General features: G+C 41.3%; 1 protein-coding gene across 2 annotated transcripts in view; it reads right to left on the bottom strand.

Annotated features, from left to right (window-relative positions):
• Positions 1-17,468, bottom strand: part of ITPR1 (inositol 1,4,5-trisphosphate receptor type 1) — a 170,947-nt gene extending 153,479 nt beyond the window's left edge. Inside the window, exons 1-4 of one of the 2 annotated variants that reach the window (XM_057422996.1) lie at positions 17,192-17,468; positions 8,546-8,653; positions 7,114-7,155; positions 4,747-4,817 (exon numbers count right to left, since the gene is read on the bottom strand). In XM_057422996.1, coding sequence (XP_057278979.1) covers positions 4,747-4,817; positions 7,114-7,155; positions 8,546-8,653; positions 17,192-17,247 — 277 coding nt within the window. In that variant the 5' untranslated portion in view covers positions 17,248-17,468. The remainder of the gene's footprint in view (positions 1-4,746; positions 4,818-7,113; positions 7,156-8,545; positions 8,654-17,191) is intronic. The other variant, XM_057422997.1, reaches the window with a different exon arrangement.
• Positions 17,469-17,539: the final 71 nt, after the last annotated feature.

Here is a 17,539-nt window from a genome sequence, read left to right as displayed (position 1 = left end):
CATAAAGAGCATACAGTATGAATTAGGATCAAAAGAACAAACAGAATATGAACTACTCATCTGCTGCTTCACCATGAGGGTATTTTAAGTCTAAGATACGGGTTCATTCCTTGAACATCTTGCCAAAAAAAGAATGTTGCCCAGCAACTACTAAAACAATGTTCTGGAAGGAGGTAGCTGTCGGACACATTAACCCAGTAAGTGCCCTTTTCCCTGCATTTCATGCAGCTATTGCAAAGCTTCTGGATCCCTGGCAGGCAGATCTGCATCCCAAATAGCTGTAAGGAATCTCCAGAGAAGGCTGTCAGACAGACTGTTCTGGTGTAGTAGCAGTGTCTTGCATTAAGCAAACACATTTGGCTTCGCGAAGTGCTACATTCCAATACAAAACAAACACAAATAAAACCTCTGCAAAAGCACATGCAAACTAACTAATAGAGTACAGAAGCAGCAGCTAAAGCACACATTTATCATCCCTAGGCTCTACTTCAGCTTTGTCACTACTGCTAGAACTGACTTGACTTTACAGAATAACTCCGTCTCTGTGCATTTAAGTACAACTGATTTCTAATGAAACACTGGTGCTTTTAGCCTAGCTAGAGGGTCAGCGGTAGTTCATAGTTTCCACATAAACCCATGCATATTAAAAGGATGTTCATTTATAGCCACTATTCAGATGTGCAGTCATACTCAAAGATGGCAATTAGAGCAGCCATTCCAGCTTTATAAAGTACGCAAAACATCTTTTTGTGTGTTCAAAGCAGTGGATATAACCAAGGAACTGTCACACACTTGCTTTTTTTGGAGACTCATACAACTAGGACTTTTTCCAGGAATCTCATCTGTACGCAGTATATTTGGACCAGTAAAATATTCTTTGACAAAAATTTTCATATTAGCATTTTTAAAAATAAATGAGAATGTACTCTTGAGTCTTAGTGCTTTGCAAGGCAGTTTTAGAGGACTTTTGAATTAGCTGAATCTGAAAGCATAAAGGGCCAGAGAACCATTACCCTGAAATAAACCAGCACACCTAAACAACCATGTTTAAAGTGGATTCAGAAAGACACAATAAAAATCCACTGAAATCTCAGACCGTAATTCCCATTCAACCTCAAGCCCCTGACTTCAGGTGCTGTCTACTGCTGATAGGGATAGGGAAAATAAAATAAAAAAAACAAAACCAAACCAAACTATCAGTCTTCATACCTTTCAGTGACCAAACCAGTCTGTTAAGGACCTAACAACACAACAGCATTTAATGTGTGAAATAGCTATGGTAAACATTCAGAGTGACTTGAGGACTAATACCTTCCTTTACAGTTCTTTCCAAGTCTGATACTTCAGTTTTTGCAATCTAATACACCTTCTGAATCTTGCTTTTTGTTTAATGTCTCATTCATACTTTTACTCCAAATCTTACCTGAGTGCTATCCCATCTAACTCTCAGCTGCTTCTTGCATTTCACCCTGTTCAGGGCTCCACCACCACCAGATTAATCTGTCAGCCTACTTTTTCCACAACTTTTGTCAACAAAGCAAGGCCTCGTGTCCTCAGGATACCTCTGTATGTTCTCCTCCAAGCAGACTGAAAGGCTCTATCACTCCCATCTCTGACTCCAGCAGTACCGCTGCAAATCATTCTGTTCAACCCAGTTCGTCCAAACACACATCAAGCTTCCCTCACTCAATTTTCCTTAGGACAACTTGAAGACAACATTTTTTTAAGGGAGTGCTTTACTAGCACACAAAATCCATCCCCGTTTCAGCTACAAAATGTTTGCTTTTAGAAACACATTCCTCAGGCAGGGACTGTTTTCACACCACAAGCAGGTTATCAGCGTCTGATGACAGCAGATGCTCACAGCTAAGCATTACTGTTGGTTGCCTTTCATAGGAGAGGCTCTCTCTGGGAAGCAGGACTGTGCATGCACAGCATCACTTTGCACACAGCAGCCTTTCAGGGGTCTGAAGTAGAAGGGAAAGAAAACCCACCACCTTCTAGACCAGGGCCTTGCTACTGCCATGAGATTCAAGTGATTAAGTGTAGCCTAGGCAACAAGACTTTTTAAAACCTCTTAACACCCATGGCTAAGAAAAAAGCAGGATGGATTAATTCTGCCACTGGGTATATATGCTTTAGTTTCACACTGAATTTCTTTGGAGTCATATGTATGCACAGCTAAGCAGTGAATCTTACTTCTAGATATCTCTCACCACTTTAATTAAGCATGAAAATTGTATTTACATCTGTTTTACATCTGCCCACAGAAGACGGGTCTGCCCAGAGAAGCTTAAAATTACATTTCTTAAAAATACTACCCCCAAAGCAAGATCATACAGGCTGGCCACAAAGTGACATGTTCAGTGTTCTGCCCAGAAGATCACTTCAGATTTGGCTGACCAGTGACTGGACACCTTAAGGCACAGCTTGTTTAAAAGAGGATTTACACACAGATATAAACCAGGTTATAGCACAGAGGTGTTTTTCCAGTACTGTTTAAAGCTATAGTAAGTCACTTAAATTTGATGAATTTTGGTCCTGCTCTAATGACACGTTTAAAAGTTACTTCTCAGGTGCCAGTGCTTTGCACCTATTCAAATTCAAACCAAGATCACACTTCTCAGGCCTCAAACTGCACGGATCCCATCGGTTGTTGATGACTTGGATGGCCTAATTGAAATCACTCAACCAAAGTGGGCACCATGTACAAAGTTCGCTGGACACTAGAGTGTTTTCCCATCACTTTGCACCCCAGGCTGCTACTGCACAGAAGGTACCTCGTGACACTGATCTGCTGTACCAAGGACACTGCCCAAGGCAATGAAGACTAAATGCCAAGTATGACAAACCTAAACATAGGGACTACTGAATTACATTCACCAGATGCCTACAGTTGCTTTATATCCCAGATGTAAACGTTATTGTTTGGATAAACTCACCTTAGTGAAGACTTGTGTTCCATTTGCGAGGGAGGTATTTTTGCAAGGTGTCATAAAAACGCTGAGCAAGATTGCAGAGACATGGCTGTAGTTCCTAACCTTGCCTGAGACTTCCATGCAACGCCACAGACAAGCCTCTGGGTGCCTTTGCTTCATAATAAAAAAAGGGCTATTTTCCATTTGTGCTGAAGATGGTGTGATAAACTTCATTATTACTTCTACTGAACATGTTTATCACAGAAAGCATTTTACCTTTGACTACTCTTATAAAGCATGTGTATAAATAACAGAAATGTCTGCTAAAGTTTTATGACTTTTGTTGCCATTCACCATTAAGCATAAACTTCCCCACAAAAGCCTTAGTGAAGTAACTACAAAGGTTGGAACAGGTTCACACCATTCTTTCTCCATGTATAAATTATAAGTAATATGAGAACATTTACAATGTCTAACCACAATGTTTTATGTCAGACAAATGTCTCTGTACTTGCAGCTCTTAAACTGTGCTAGCAGGAATTGCCTTGTTCTCATTCTTTGCTCTCTTCTCTCCCCCCACCTCCTTCTACACCCAGCAGTCACAGTTAAATCTGGCTTTATTCTTCCATATGATTTTAATGCCAAGAAATGCCTGGAGTCACAGCTCTAGTTCAAGCAACAGCATTGTTCTTTTCCTGGAGAGCTTAATGCTAAATGCTAAAACTTCCCCAGGTTGCCTCTTCAGTATTTGAATTATCAGCTATTTAGTTTTCCAGCCAAAAAGAGGAAAAAACAACAAGAACTCACGTATTTCAGCTATATTCTAAAAAGAGAGTTTCATTGTATGAGGTATCTTCATGTCATGGTAAACCACAAAAAACACAAACAGCAAACAAAACCAGCAGTAGAGATTTTCAAGAGCAATCACCTGCCCTTCTGGCCAAACCTGAAGAGAATTACGTCCATTCTGAGCCCCTAATTAAAACAAAGCATAACCAGGGAAACAAGCTCATCCAACAAAAGCCCAAGATGAACAGTTGCTGCTAATCTGAGAACAGCAATAAACCAAAGCTTCAGAACATTCAGCTGAGCTATGCTTTGGGTGAAAGATGCAACCAAGGGGTGAAGGAGGAGAAAAAGTAAAAAAAAAAAAAAAAAAAAGAATTCCAGAAGGTTTTTCCAAGCAAAATCCCAGTTACCGCTTCTCTTGCGGTTTGAGATTTTTCTTAAAACAGCCCTAGCCAAGCTGTGCTAAGAAGCAGGCATTAATTTCTTATCACTAAACTAAGTTTCCTGGCAGAATGAAAGCAAAGTCAAAGGTAGCTAATATCAAATGAGGTCAAACAATAGGACTTGTTACAAGCATTTGCTTTTCATTCTCCTCTAAGTTTGGTACCAGGTAACTCAATGGCATGTATGAGAGTGTGGAGAGAAAAAACCTGTAAGTTTGGACAGATCTGAAAGCAAACTTCAATTGGCAACCCCATCTCCACCGCCTCACAAAGGATGCTTACACACACAGCTTTTTCTTTAACTATTACATTGCCTTTAACGCAACCTATGTGTTTCCTCACTTTTACCCTTCCGATTCTCTCCCCATCCCACTGCGGGGGGGAAGTGAGTGAGCAGCTGGGTGGGGTTAAACAAGTCCCACAACTCACTTCACACAGGCATTCATACTTTCGTAACCTCACTAGTTGCCCTTCATGGAAGATGACACTTGAATATTCCACAGAAACAATGGAGGTCGAAACTAGTTACACATGACGGCACAAAACGAAGGTTGGCTTCAAACCTGGAAGGGTACTAAGCTGTCTAAGAAACTTACCTCTGAATTTTTTGGGTGGGTTGTTAAGATCACCTGCTTCTGGCTGTACAACACACCGATCATCCACAAGGCTGCAAAGAAATTAGAAGTAAAATGAGATTCTAATTCCCTTGCAATTGGTTACATCCTTGTTAGCAAAACCAGTTATTCATTTGCAATATTTTATCTGAGTGGCCACTTCAGCAGAAGACATTCCCCAAATGCCAACTAATGCCAAATCTTTCTAAGAAGCATGCAGCTAATTTTTACTGTTGCCCAAGAGCTATGCTCCTGGATAGGTGGGACAATAAATAAGTCATTGCTCCTGTATACTGCATCATCTTTATGTCCCCTCCTTGAGGTGCAGACAGAACAGCCCATATTCTAGTTAGGTGACAAGACAGCCTCAGAACAATTATTGCCTCTTGGACAGATCTGAATAACGTTGCAAATGTCTTATATAAAGGGCAGAGACCAGGAAAATAGGACAACTGTGCAAACTGGACACTGTCCCTGTGACCCCTTGGGTACTAAGAAAAGGCAGAAATACAATAAAAATGGACTCCAAAGGGAAAGGAAGGCATAAACATACCCTCCTGCTCCCCAGTCATAAACACATGATAAGTCCAGGGTTCACACTAACCTCCTCCTGTTCTACCAGGAAGGAGGTGAACTGGACAAGTGAACCCAAGAGATTCCAACAGGAAATATATCCTGGCATTTGTACGAGTACCCATTGGCAAAAAAACCCACAGAGTAAAGAAAATACTTCAGATGCACCTGTCATCACTGCTCTGCATGCTTTGGATCAACATGGGATTGCACTTTTACCAAATACTATTCCCAAATTGCGAACACAACTGTAATCAGATGTTTGTAGTTTCCGATTTGATTCTAAATGACTCGATTTGGCCCCTTAAAACCAATCTGTCAAAGAGGCATTCTACACAAAAGTAGAAAGTAAAACTCTAAGGTCTTAAAGGTTTGAGAGGTCCATTCTCATGCAGAATCAACTTGAGAAAGACAGAGACCTAGAATATGAGAGTTGTTCCTTGCAGAGGCTGGTTACATGCAGGGAGCATCTTGAGACAACAATTTTGGAAAGTAAGAAGTGCATAAAATCAAGAGATCAGAGAGACTAAGTGGACTCAACAGTTCTATGCATTTAGAATTTGCATATGCAAACATTCAGAGTAAATTGCTTTTTCCCCATGGATTTTCTCCCTATTCAGTATAATATATACGTGTATGTGCTTCAGCAGGAATGGTAGTATTAATATTTGAGCTGACTGAAACACCTGCTTCTAGTGAACAAAGGCCCAAAAAAAATATCAAGTCTAATGGGTTACTCTGATCATCCCACAGAGAAAATCTCAGTGCAATATATCCCTCTCATCCTGACATTCAATTGAAATTAAATAGGAACTTCCCAAACTACTAAGAAAAAAGTTTTACAGGGTGAAAAACACAGAAGAGGACATATTGTGCACCAGCAATTGTAATGATGACAGCACTTGGGTTTGGGAAACAGCAAGAGTAAAGTCCTGATTAATCAACAGTCATGTCATAGGAATATTAAGTAGGAACGCTCTTCAAAGATTTAGAACGACATTAGAATGTATAGTGATATCTGTTTCTCAACCTTCATTAACCACATGAACAAGTTATTACACGTTATTATGTCATAAGACTGTCAAAACTCCACATGGTATAGAGAGTACAATTACACCAAATCTTTTCTTTGCTTCTTTAATTTTCTCCAGGACAAAGACTAAATTAAATATGGGACAAAACTAATTTGATCATGAAGGCTTAATAAGATGCTAATGCATTTCATGTTTCACATAGCAGTTGGGATTTCTGGCTTAAATTAGGCTCAGAAGATGTGTGGCCATTATGTAATGCAGCTACCTTAAAACAGTACTAATCAAATCAAAGAGGATGCTTGTAACACTAAGGGATCTTTAGATCCACCATGAGAACATCTCATCAAGCCTAGAAAATACATATGCTTTGAGCCTGTAATGTCTAAAAGGACTACCCATGGTGAAAAATATCTGCTCAGCAATGCCATCAAAAGCCACAGCCACTGCATAATGTTCATCATGCACTGTATGGGATTAAACATAACAACTTTCTGCTTGTTCTGGAGTTATTTACTGCCAAACTTGCTTCAATACTATGAAGAAAAAAAATTGCCAAATGTAAAGTATTGCTTTAATTCATTGTGCCAGTTTTCAGCAGATAGTATTTGGCCAGTTACACAGCTGATCAAGTACTGCAGAGTGCACATCTCATATTTGACGAGTACCTGGGAAATTTGTCAAATACAGTCGCCAAATACTATTCGACCAACCCTACTTACTACATCCCTCGCATTTATCATACCTTCTTTCCCTTCTGGCAGCATCCCATATTTTCTTCTCTTTCCTATAATAGATCATGGTGCATCTTCAGTGTCTGCTTCCTTCTCTGCCCCCTTATTTTCCAGAATCCTAATAGCTAGAGGACTAAACCTATAAGTTAGTTTGGAGTCACCCAGATGAGATTCCAGCCCATCAGTTCCTGCTGAGAGACTTACCAGGATGCTGTCTTTGTACCCTGCTTGGGGGCTCCATTTATCAGATGCATCTGGACAGTAGGCATCAAGAAATTTGCTGTCACTGTACCCACCCTGAGGCCCTTAAGGCTACTGGAAATGAGAAAGAGCATGTTGTGTGTGTGCCCACTCAAGCCTCCTGGTGGCTTCTCTGCTACTCAGTACTGAAGTACCACAGCAATGCGTCATGCAAGCTATTTTCCTCCCTCTAATTTCTCACTGCTTTCAAACAAGGTGGCAGATGTGCTCTTTGAGCTTCTCATCCAGCCCCTTGCAAGGTGTTCCAAATCAGTACACAGCTCCTCTGCCAGTTTATGATGCTCAGAGAGCTTTCTCCTCAGCAGCAGTTAAGCAGAATAAAACATACCCTGTCTCTCATCAGAGCTGTATTTGAATTCCATGGCTTTTCTCTGCAAACTCTTCCTTTTCCCATGTGAAGGGCTACTTTTTGTCTAATGAAGCAGCGTACACTTCTTACCGTTTCAGAGGCACTCTCCTACAGAGCACCTACTCTGATGTCTTTGCAGGAGAAAGCACAAAGGAGCTCTGTGGGGAAAGCACACCGGGGGCAGGAGCTGGCAAGGCACAGCTCCCACAGCTCTGGGTGCTGGCCATTGGCAAAGCTGAGGAGTTGAAACATGTTCTCCTTTGACTAACAGGAGAAGAACAATTTCATTTCTAAGAGAAACCTCAAACACTAAGACAAAACTAGTCATCATGGAAAGTTAGTGATATATAACCAGTCTGGCTTGGGGCTTCTTTTTCATGCATGTTTGTGGTTTTTTTAATCATTTTATTTATAACAACTTCCATCGCCTATGCTACATCCTTTTTTCCGATCACCAGATTGCACTAGGGCCTAGTGATTCTTGACTGCGGGGGGCAGGGGGTAGAGAGGGACAGGACGGGACACACGGATGGACACGGGACAAACAACAACATGAAACTTATTTGCGTCCCTCTACCCACACCTTAACTCAATAGTTTCTTCCTCCCCACCGAAGACATCAAAGCCACACCATAGCCATCAATATGCTCTCCATCCTCCCAAAGTCTAGCTTGCCATATTAGCTTTAGGTCATTTTTACATTTAAGGCCTAATCTGCATATAAAGCTACTTTGTTTTACCCAGTATTTCACAGGAGTCAGGCTCAGGATAGCTAGCCGAATTCTGCTAGTCCTTCTTACAGAGGTTTTTAGTATGAGAACAGCTGTTCTTACCCCAAAGTGCTAATAAATCCATTTGTTGAGCCCTCTGCATAGAGAGAACAAATATCTCCAATATGAAGGAAGCTCGACATCTTGTCGGTCATCTCCGGCTTACTGCCCCTAGAAGAATAAAGCACAACATTACTATTTATCAGGCAGAATTTCTCTGTATAAGCTACTGCAGATTACAACAGCAGAACCCTTCACTTTTGGTTATTCATTTGTTTGAACCAAAGTTCTTGAAGTGACACTTCAGGTATCAAAGAAAACACAGCATGTCAAAATGCTTGCATAGGAAAATAAACCAGGGTAAAAAAGAAACAGCTACTGCATCCCATTTGTGGGACTGTTTAGGGGTATCTGTACTTGTCCCAACAGATGATCACAGCCATTTCAGCCCAGGTATATAGATGCATTTCATCCCACCTGTGAGAGGGAAAAGGGGAGGAAAAATAGACTGCCACAATTGAAGACATGTTATTAGTACCATCTAAATCACAACACGCTGCTTTGCCAGATTCTTTGTCAGAATCAAAGGTAGGTTTGAGCATATTTTAAAGGATCTCCGGTGTGCTCATGGAAATTGTAAAGTAAAATATTGGCATGACTCTCATCAGTTTTTGGTCATGTCAAACTTTTGACATGACCAACACAGAGGTAGCCACTTGCTGTGGTTCCAATAGGTGAAGACCCACTGAATATGCCTAATAACAGAACCTTTATGTTGTGTTATGCAAAAAAAAAAGTATTTTTTCAGAGTCAAATACTTTGGACTGTGTATAGCAGGCAACAGAATCCTAGTGAAATCAGGAATACTTCAAATACTTTTTTTTTAACAGATTTTATCTACATAACAAATGTAACACTGAGGAGACAGTGACTTAGGGTTGTCAACTTCCACAGTATTAATAACTACCCTTATTTTCTTTAAAGCCCCAAATCCTGGGTTGAATGATACAGGACCTACTTGTCATTTAAATACAGAAAAGCAAGTTTCTATCTGTCACAGCAACAAAGACAAACAACAGAAGCCTGAATAAAAAGAAGCACTGATGAATAGATTTTCAAAGATACCTTTTTTCAAGACTATGTACTGGTTTCTTGGGTATCCTCCTAAGCCATGCTCTTTGATCACCAAGTTCAAAACACTGAAAGAGCTTTCTATGCTTCAGGTTTCAAACAGCTCTTCCAAGCTGCTCCTTTTCAGGAGCAGGCTGGTGGCTTGCTCTGCAGGGCAGCCCTGCCAGCAGGCACTGCCCAGGACCAGGCTCTGCCCAGGACCAGGCTCACAGATTTAAGGAAAAAGAACTGAAAATGTTTTCACCCTCTCCAACATCACACCCCAATCAGTTTTAAATTGTCTACCAGGAGAACTAAGCAGCAGGAAATTCCGCTTATTATAGAGCACAGCCCTGACATTGTACAGGGGATAAATATTCCCTTTCACTGACCATTATCTTGTTTACCAAATGTGTAAGGATCAAGTTTATAAAGCAAGGCTGGAGCTCAACAAGGACAGATTCACGGAGACTTAAAAGCTGATGTTGATAATGAACTGCAGATATAAAAGTACAAGGAAAAACCTGAAGCTACCTTTTTCTTCTGAAAAGCTGCAAGCAGCTTCTCCTCCTCGCTGCCTCACCCGTGAAGTAATAGTGGTGATGGTAATAACTTCCCTTGTTGTAAGTCAGAGTACATTATAGACATCCTCATGCCGGTAAATCCCCATGTCATTTGTACAATTAAAAGCAAATTCAGGAAAACCAAAAGATAAGAAGCCAAGTTCATATGCAGGGTAAAGAAGTCTGAGCTCCTCTGAAATACAGCAGCAAACCATTTGGCTTCAGGTTGCTTGTGCAACGCCAAGTTCTTCAGTCCTCCCGTTCCCTTCCTCTCTCCATCAGTGGACAGAAAGACATCTCAATCTATTTTAAGATATATGCCACAAAACATACAGAAATATGCTGACTGACTGAATTAGCATCACTAGAAATACAGCTTTCCTCATTTCCTGACTGATGTTAACTACAAACTTCGTACTAAAAAACCTCCAAGATCTCAAAATTAAGCTCAGCCCAAAATAAATAAAACCCAAAGCAAAAGGAATCTAAGTCAATAAACAAAGATGCTGCAAACCACCCCTTTTGCAATGGCACTTAAGGTATCTCATTCAGGATGTGAAGGGGGTTACTTTACCAGACTACATCGTTTCCTCTTTGGAATAGGCAAATGTTCACCACAGCTGTTTCCAAGAGAATGTGAAGGTCAAGACTGACTTCCATTAGAGAAGAATCTTTTCATTGACCAAAGCCAGGCCCAAGGATGGACAGTCAAATTCATTTCATTTTCACTCATTTCCAAAATGGAGCCTCAATTTTCTTGGGTTGTTTGGGCTTTGTTTTGTTGGTTGTTCTGTTTTTTTACTGAGGAAGATCCCAACGTACCATGTCTCATACCATGTTATTGTAACCCCAACGTACCATGTCTCATACCATGGTATTGTAACCCCAACATACCATGACAGTGCAACCCCTAAAATAAGCCCTTCTGCAATTTATTTACATTACCAGTAATAAAATGTTTAGCAACTTCACCTGCAACCATTGTATGGTTCTGGATAACAGAAAGGTGGTTTTAAACCTGGAAGTAGCTCAGCTACACAGCATGACTGAATTTAATTGCCAGTCTGTTCACCAGATACTCTTTAATTTTTCCTGGGCAAGCCTGCAAAGCCATCAGCTTCTGTGCACCTCAGGGTGCAAACCACTGAAGCCCAGCCTTTCCTACTCCCAAACAGGAGAGCCCTGCTCCTCACACTTCCTGCTGGTCATCAGCTTTCATGGAGTTAAGACTTACAAAGTGTTGATCTGACTACAATAACCTTATATTTAAGGCTTTTCTTAAGCATGCAATATTCGGCACTGAAGTCCTCACCCACCCTCGTCTTATATTCTTGTTGAATACTGTTTTAATGTCACTCAGCACGATGCTACCTTTATCAGGAGCTACTCAGATGGACTGTGCTTCTATTGCTGTGGTGAAGCACGGCACCAATTCCAAGTAGGATGAGCATCTTTGTAAAATACCTATTTATTTTATGACTTACCCACAGTCAGACTGGTATGATGAACACTCTACATCTATTATATTCTTTAATAGCTGAATACAAGAAGTCAGTCCGCTTCACATTTATCTTTAAACAGGCTGTTTCTGAGGTTGGCCAGTGCTCAGGAACATGCTGAACTGGCAGATGGAATGAGGGACTAAATGACCCAACAGGCCTCCTTCTATGTAAGATTTACAAGTGAAGAGAATAATTCCAAACTGACTTCGCTTACTTCAAAGCTGCTTCCATAGTCTCCTCACAAGGGACTCATGACACCTAACAAAATTACTCCACTAGTTGATCAATTATACACATTAAGTCCTGAATATCAGCTACCACAAAGCGAGTATTTTTCCACCTTTGACGAGAATGACAGCTGGGATACCTGAGACACAAGGTAGAACTGAAAGGTTTTCAAGAGCAAAGTTCCCAGATACCCAGTCTGAAAACCTTTTAAAACCACCTCTGTCTGTCAACATCAGCTGCCAATGCTAATCCCCCCAAAATCAGACCTCTATGGGAATCTTCAGATGGAAAACACAGAAACTGAGGCACTACAGATCTGTCAACCTTGGCACATTTATCTCAAGTTCATAGCACAGGCAAACCACAGGGACTTAAGAGAACAAGTGCCCTCCTAGATGTGTCAGCCAAAGCATCTATGCATGTCCCCTTGGCCAGGGAGGGGGATGCCTCCCTGCACTGCGTTGGCCAAAGACATGAGATGACCACCAGAAGCCCCTGGAAGCACAGGGCAAGAGAAGCCTCACATGCACTCTCAGAACCTGTTTCTTATAGCGAAAACCACAGTTATGCTCCAATTGTGCTCAGCAGACAAATACAACCATTACTCCACAATGTACTTATTTAAGATATGCCAGTGCCAAGAGCAATTGATTAATGCTAGAGGGGGACAGCCCTGAGAGAACACTTGCAGTTATTGCTACTCACAATCCCAGTTTTAATGGCATTCTAGCACCCCTGCAAGAGAGAGGAGTCCTACAAGAAACCCATTGGGTTCCAGCCATAACACGGCAGTCTCATGGCCATAGGGCATCATCATCCTCCTCCACTTACACATGGGAAGAGGAACAGGATCACTTCTAGGTAAACTTACTTGCAAAATCGGAGATAAAAAGTGCTCTGATAAGGCAACTATAGTAGTGTGGCAACACTAGCATGCAAATCTAGCAAAAGTCAATCAGTTTCCTCCAAAATAAGTATTACAAGACTTAACACAAGGGCAGCAATGTCAATAGCAGCAACACCAGGTTTTAAAATTACATTCTTTTCCCACTACACTGAAAAATCTGATTTTGACAGACAGAAAACCAGATTTTACTTGTAACAAATGAAACTTCAACTGACACTGGACTGTACATCGACAAGTAGACTGTACCTACTCACAGACATCACAAAATACCTCAAACATGAACACATCTGACAGTATTTTTCAAGCCTTGACAGCTCGATATTTTTCAATTATGTTGAATTCAATGTACTTCTTTCATATTTTATCTATATAAATTACTCTGTGTCTTTAAATATGTTTTCTATACAGTTTATCTGCACAGGAAAATGAAATTAAGTCGCTGTTTAAGAAACTTCCTCTTGCCACCTCCCCAGAAAAGAGAATCCTTCTGAATTTCATGTGCATTGCACAGAACTGCTTTACAAGTCATTTTGCCAGGGTGTAGCTTTGCTGTTTGGGACTGGGTCTTTCTATTCACCTCATTCACCTCAAGTGTTTTAGGACTGGCCATTCCCCTACTGGTCTGTGCTGTCTGAGCGAACACAAATCTGTACCACAAGACCACAAGTCTGCTCTTCGGACTGTAAATGCCACAATTACTGGCTTCATTTCTTAATATTTTCTTACTTGCAGATTATCTTGTGCATATCCTCAAAACAAGCTGCATTTCATAGAGCAAAAGCCAACAAAAAGAAACAATTTTGAAATGCTAACTAAGCACTTTGACAGGGCTTGAACAAAGCCCTTTACCACCAGCATTACTGCTCCTCACCAAACAAAAGGTAAAGTTCTGCAGACCCTCCCTCATAACCGTTTTCATTGCCTTTCAGGATCCAGTCATATTAGGGCACAAGTATATCCTATGTTTATCCTGATGACCTTGAATAAGCCAGTGTAAGTTTGACACAGCCAACTCCGACAGGCTTCAATCCATTTTCTCATGAAAGCACATTTCATAATGGCAGTTAAAGCAGAATTTACAGTGAAAACACTTCGGAATCAAACTGACTGTTAAGTACCAAATACCTCAATCAGACAGCTGCCTTCTGAAGATCTCAGAGTAAGAACTGCAACTGCTTTGTAAACATTTCACACTAATTTCTCCCATCACTCATCTAGATCTTGATGCTAAGTTAGAAAAAACAGGCTTCAGAGCAATGCTGAAAGTTTGCTTTCCTTGAAGAGCAGAGTCAAGGCCCCCTTTTGAAGTCCCTCCTTCTGGGGCCTGTTTCTAACAAGATTTCTGCAGTAGGCTATTCCTCATCTCCAGCAATTTCATGCTGACAGGCTTTTCAAGGAATCTGAAGGTATTTTGCCGATACCCTATCTCACGTGTCTGCTTTGTGTGGGATTTTATTCTTTAACCTATGACTGCAAATCTTATTTGCAAAACAAACAAGGCCAAATATGTCTTACTGCCGACAGCTTGATTTCCAGCAACCGGGATACAAATTACTTAATCTTTTTAAGATGCTTCTAATGATGTTTGTTTTGAGTGAAAAAGCTCCTCGCTGTGCCTTGCAGTGCCATGATGTACTCAGCTCTCTATTATCATATTTTCACCATGGTTCAGTGCTCACTTAAATAGAGGCTGGCAGTTTTTTATGTACTGTTACAGAAACTGAAGCAGTACTTCATCAAAGTCTTTTCCACTATTTAGCTTGTTTAGGTAAGAACAGAATCTGTAACCATCCTTAACTGCTTCAACTTTGTTCCTGCAGACAGGAAACTCCACGGTCAAAGTTTAATTTTGCTTCAGTTTTTAAACAGAAAAGAAGATCAGAGTTTAGAGAGGAAGCAAGAAAGCAAATGTAAAAGACTGCTTAATGGCATACGCTATCGTCATGCATGTGAAGAATCATCCACTAATTAACAAATATCGGGAACATTACATTGAGACTTGACCAACTAAGAGCCCACAAGACCAAGTAAGTCAATGTGTTTGAATCAAATGGAATTGGGTCCTTAGTATTTGCAAACTAGGCCAAGCAAGCTAACTTCTTTTTTCAATGCATCCAAATCCTGACCCCCTTAGATTTAAGAGAAAGTCCAGTATTAAACAGCTTGGTAAATCCAAACTTTACAACAAGATTAATTACTTGGCCGAAAATTCACCCGTAGAGGCTTGATCCAGTGTTTCTCTTAACTAACAGTTCTCTAATGATTTCCATGGGTTTTGGATAACACCCACCCCATATTCTTGATGTATTTTTACAGGTGCAGCTAACTTTCAGGAAACTGAAGCCAAAACCTTATGTTTCCTGTTCTTATTTCAGTCAAAAAAAGGGCAGGTTTCCTCCCTGAAGCCTGTGAGAAAGACTCATAAGAATCCTATTAAAACAGCCAAAGCAAGGAGGAAGTGCTCTATTTAAAAGATCATCTAGTGAGTAATGGCTCTTCTGGGGCTGCAGGGAGAAGCACTGTCATTTGCAAAGCTTCTGACTTCGCACATCTAAAAGGAGCTCTTTGCACACACCAGGGAAAGACAAATACAACGGATTTGGGTAGCAGAGCACAGCTGGGGTAAGTGCTAAGCACAGAGTGGGACATCTCAGCAAGGTCGTTCACTCCTCAGCTGAGCATCAAGGCAACAGCCAAGCAAAACCCTGCAGCTTCTCCACCACCCATGCTGTTTGTAGCACGTGAAAAACAGCAACAGCACAGCAGACCCATAGCCACATCGAACATCAGGATCCTCGCCCTCGCACACTCACAGTGGGAGGCAGCTCAGGAATCGTGTTGGGTTTTGAGAGAGTTCAGCACTGCTAATTTTATGCACATGTAGTTACATTTTAGAGATTACACATTAAAAAAGAAAAGTATCAGCACGGCACATTTATCTACCACGTGATCTTGTTTTCCATTTAACTGCAACCTTTCATGTCCAGGAGCCTGCTATCTGCTGACAAATTGTCATTTGATGAACCGTTAGATTAAAGAGGAGAAATGCACTTTCTCAGAGAAAGTATTTTTCCTCCTAACGCTTCTAACGCAGGAGATTTTTCTACAGTTTGCAGGCTGAACAGGCAAGATGAAGTGTGGGGAAGCAGGGAAGGAGGTTGCAGCACAGCGCTGTGACTTTGTCAAGGACATGCAGCGGGTCAGACTCAGCGCCTAGATTGGAATCCAGGTCTCCTGAATCCCCAGCCACTGGTCCACACTGCCCCTCTTCTCCCAGGAGGAATACAAGTCTCACCACACATCTCATCAAGAGCACATTTTCCCCTTTCCTTGAAGCAAGTTGGAAGAGGTGCGTAAATTCACACAGCAAGGAGATGGCCAAGTCAATTACGTTCTAGTCAAGCTATTTGCCACTCCAACAGGTTTTGGGTGTTTTTGGTGTATTGGTGACAGTTTTTCAGAAGTTACCATTTCATACAGAAGAAGAAATAGATAAAATAACTCATTTTGTTAACTTTAACCTGAATAAATCCCCAATACAGGACAACAAACAAGCACAATGTTCTCTTCTCCTCAGAAAGAGCACCTGAATTGTTTTTATTTGCCCAGTCCAACCAGACAAGCTGGTTACAGAACGTAAGACGCTCATAACAATACACTAAGCAGAAGCTACACTTTGACAGCAGTATCTTACACAGCAGCCATGAGACTGATAAGAAACATGACTGATGGATCCTATTGACAAGCATCTGTAGAAAGGTGAAGAAAGAAAACCTATGAAAGAAAATCTATTAGAGATACACTGTCACAGGGGAAAAAAATCATTTCTTGTTTCAACCCAAGTATGACCTGACAGTATCTTTTTAATCCCATTAAAAGTAAAAAGCACTTACTGAAGTTGATACTAACTGAAGTTTGTACTTACTGGCTCTAACCCTGATGGGAGAAGACAGCTGAGACGTCAGCCTCTGGACAAGGCCCCTACAAGCACACAATGTTTTCCAGCATATTTCTAATTAGGAGAGAGTTGGAACACACCAAAAGAACCAGGGCAACCAATGTCATGGGGAAAGCAAGCAAGCCTGGTCTGTAACACTAACTGGAGTTTAGCCAAAGAAAAACGGCCAGGATAGAAGAGGGTACAGAACAGTCCCAATTTCATTTTGCACAGCCATATATCCACTGAGGCTTCAGCACAGAATGGGCCGTCTCCTACAGCCCCATTCCTCACATCAAGCCTCCACGTTTCCTCACAAGATTCTTTAGCAAATGCAATATTCCCTAAACTTACCAAAGCCTTTTCCTTGCCTGTCCTCCTCACTAGCCTTCATCTATCTGTTCTGCTTATCTCCCTCTGACTCTACTCAGCCAACACTTTCACCTTTCCCATGTCCTATACCTTCCATTTCTCCCTTCTCCAATACTGCACCTTGGTGGAGGTTCTCTCTCCTCCATGGTGGCACTGCTGTCGTCTTCCACGGTTGGGCTTTGACGGGCCTCTCTTAGTAGTTTTGGATCCACGCTGGCAATGTAGTTAGCGCTTTTCTTCCACTGTCAAGTCTCTCCTATTGAAGGCTTGCAAGTTTTTCCTCTCCTTACAGATGCAGCACCCTTACAAGGGTAAGCTCACTGCTCTTCCTTCCTAGACACCTCAGCAGGCACCCAGGTCTGCAGAGTAAAACCTAAGTGCCTGTGACACCCAGATGAAGAGGAGGAGCCACTACCAGCACATGATTAGCACGTGTGA

The sequence above is a fragment of the Pezoporus wallicus genome, unplaced genomic scaffold (genome assembly GCF_028554395.1).
Source record: "Pezoporus wallicus isolate ANWC-B61680 ecotype Strahan unplaced genomic scaffold, APGP_CSIRO_Pwel_v1 contig_7073, whole genome shotgun sequence".
In the NCBI taxonomy this organism is placed as follows: domain Eukaryota; kingdom Metazoa; phylum Chordata; class Aves; order Psittaciformes; family Psittacidae; genus Pezoporus; species Pezoporus wallicus.
The sequence above is the reverse complement of the archived record's forward strand: the minus strand, read 5'-3'. Positions and strand labels throughout refer to the sequence as shown.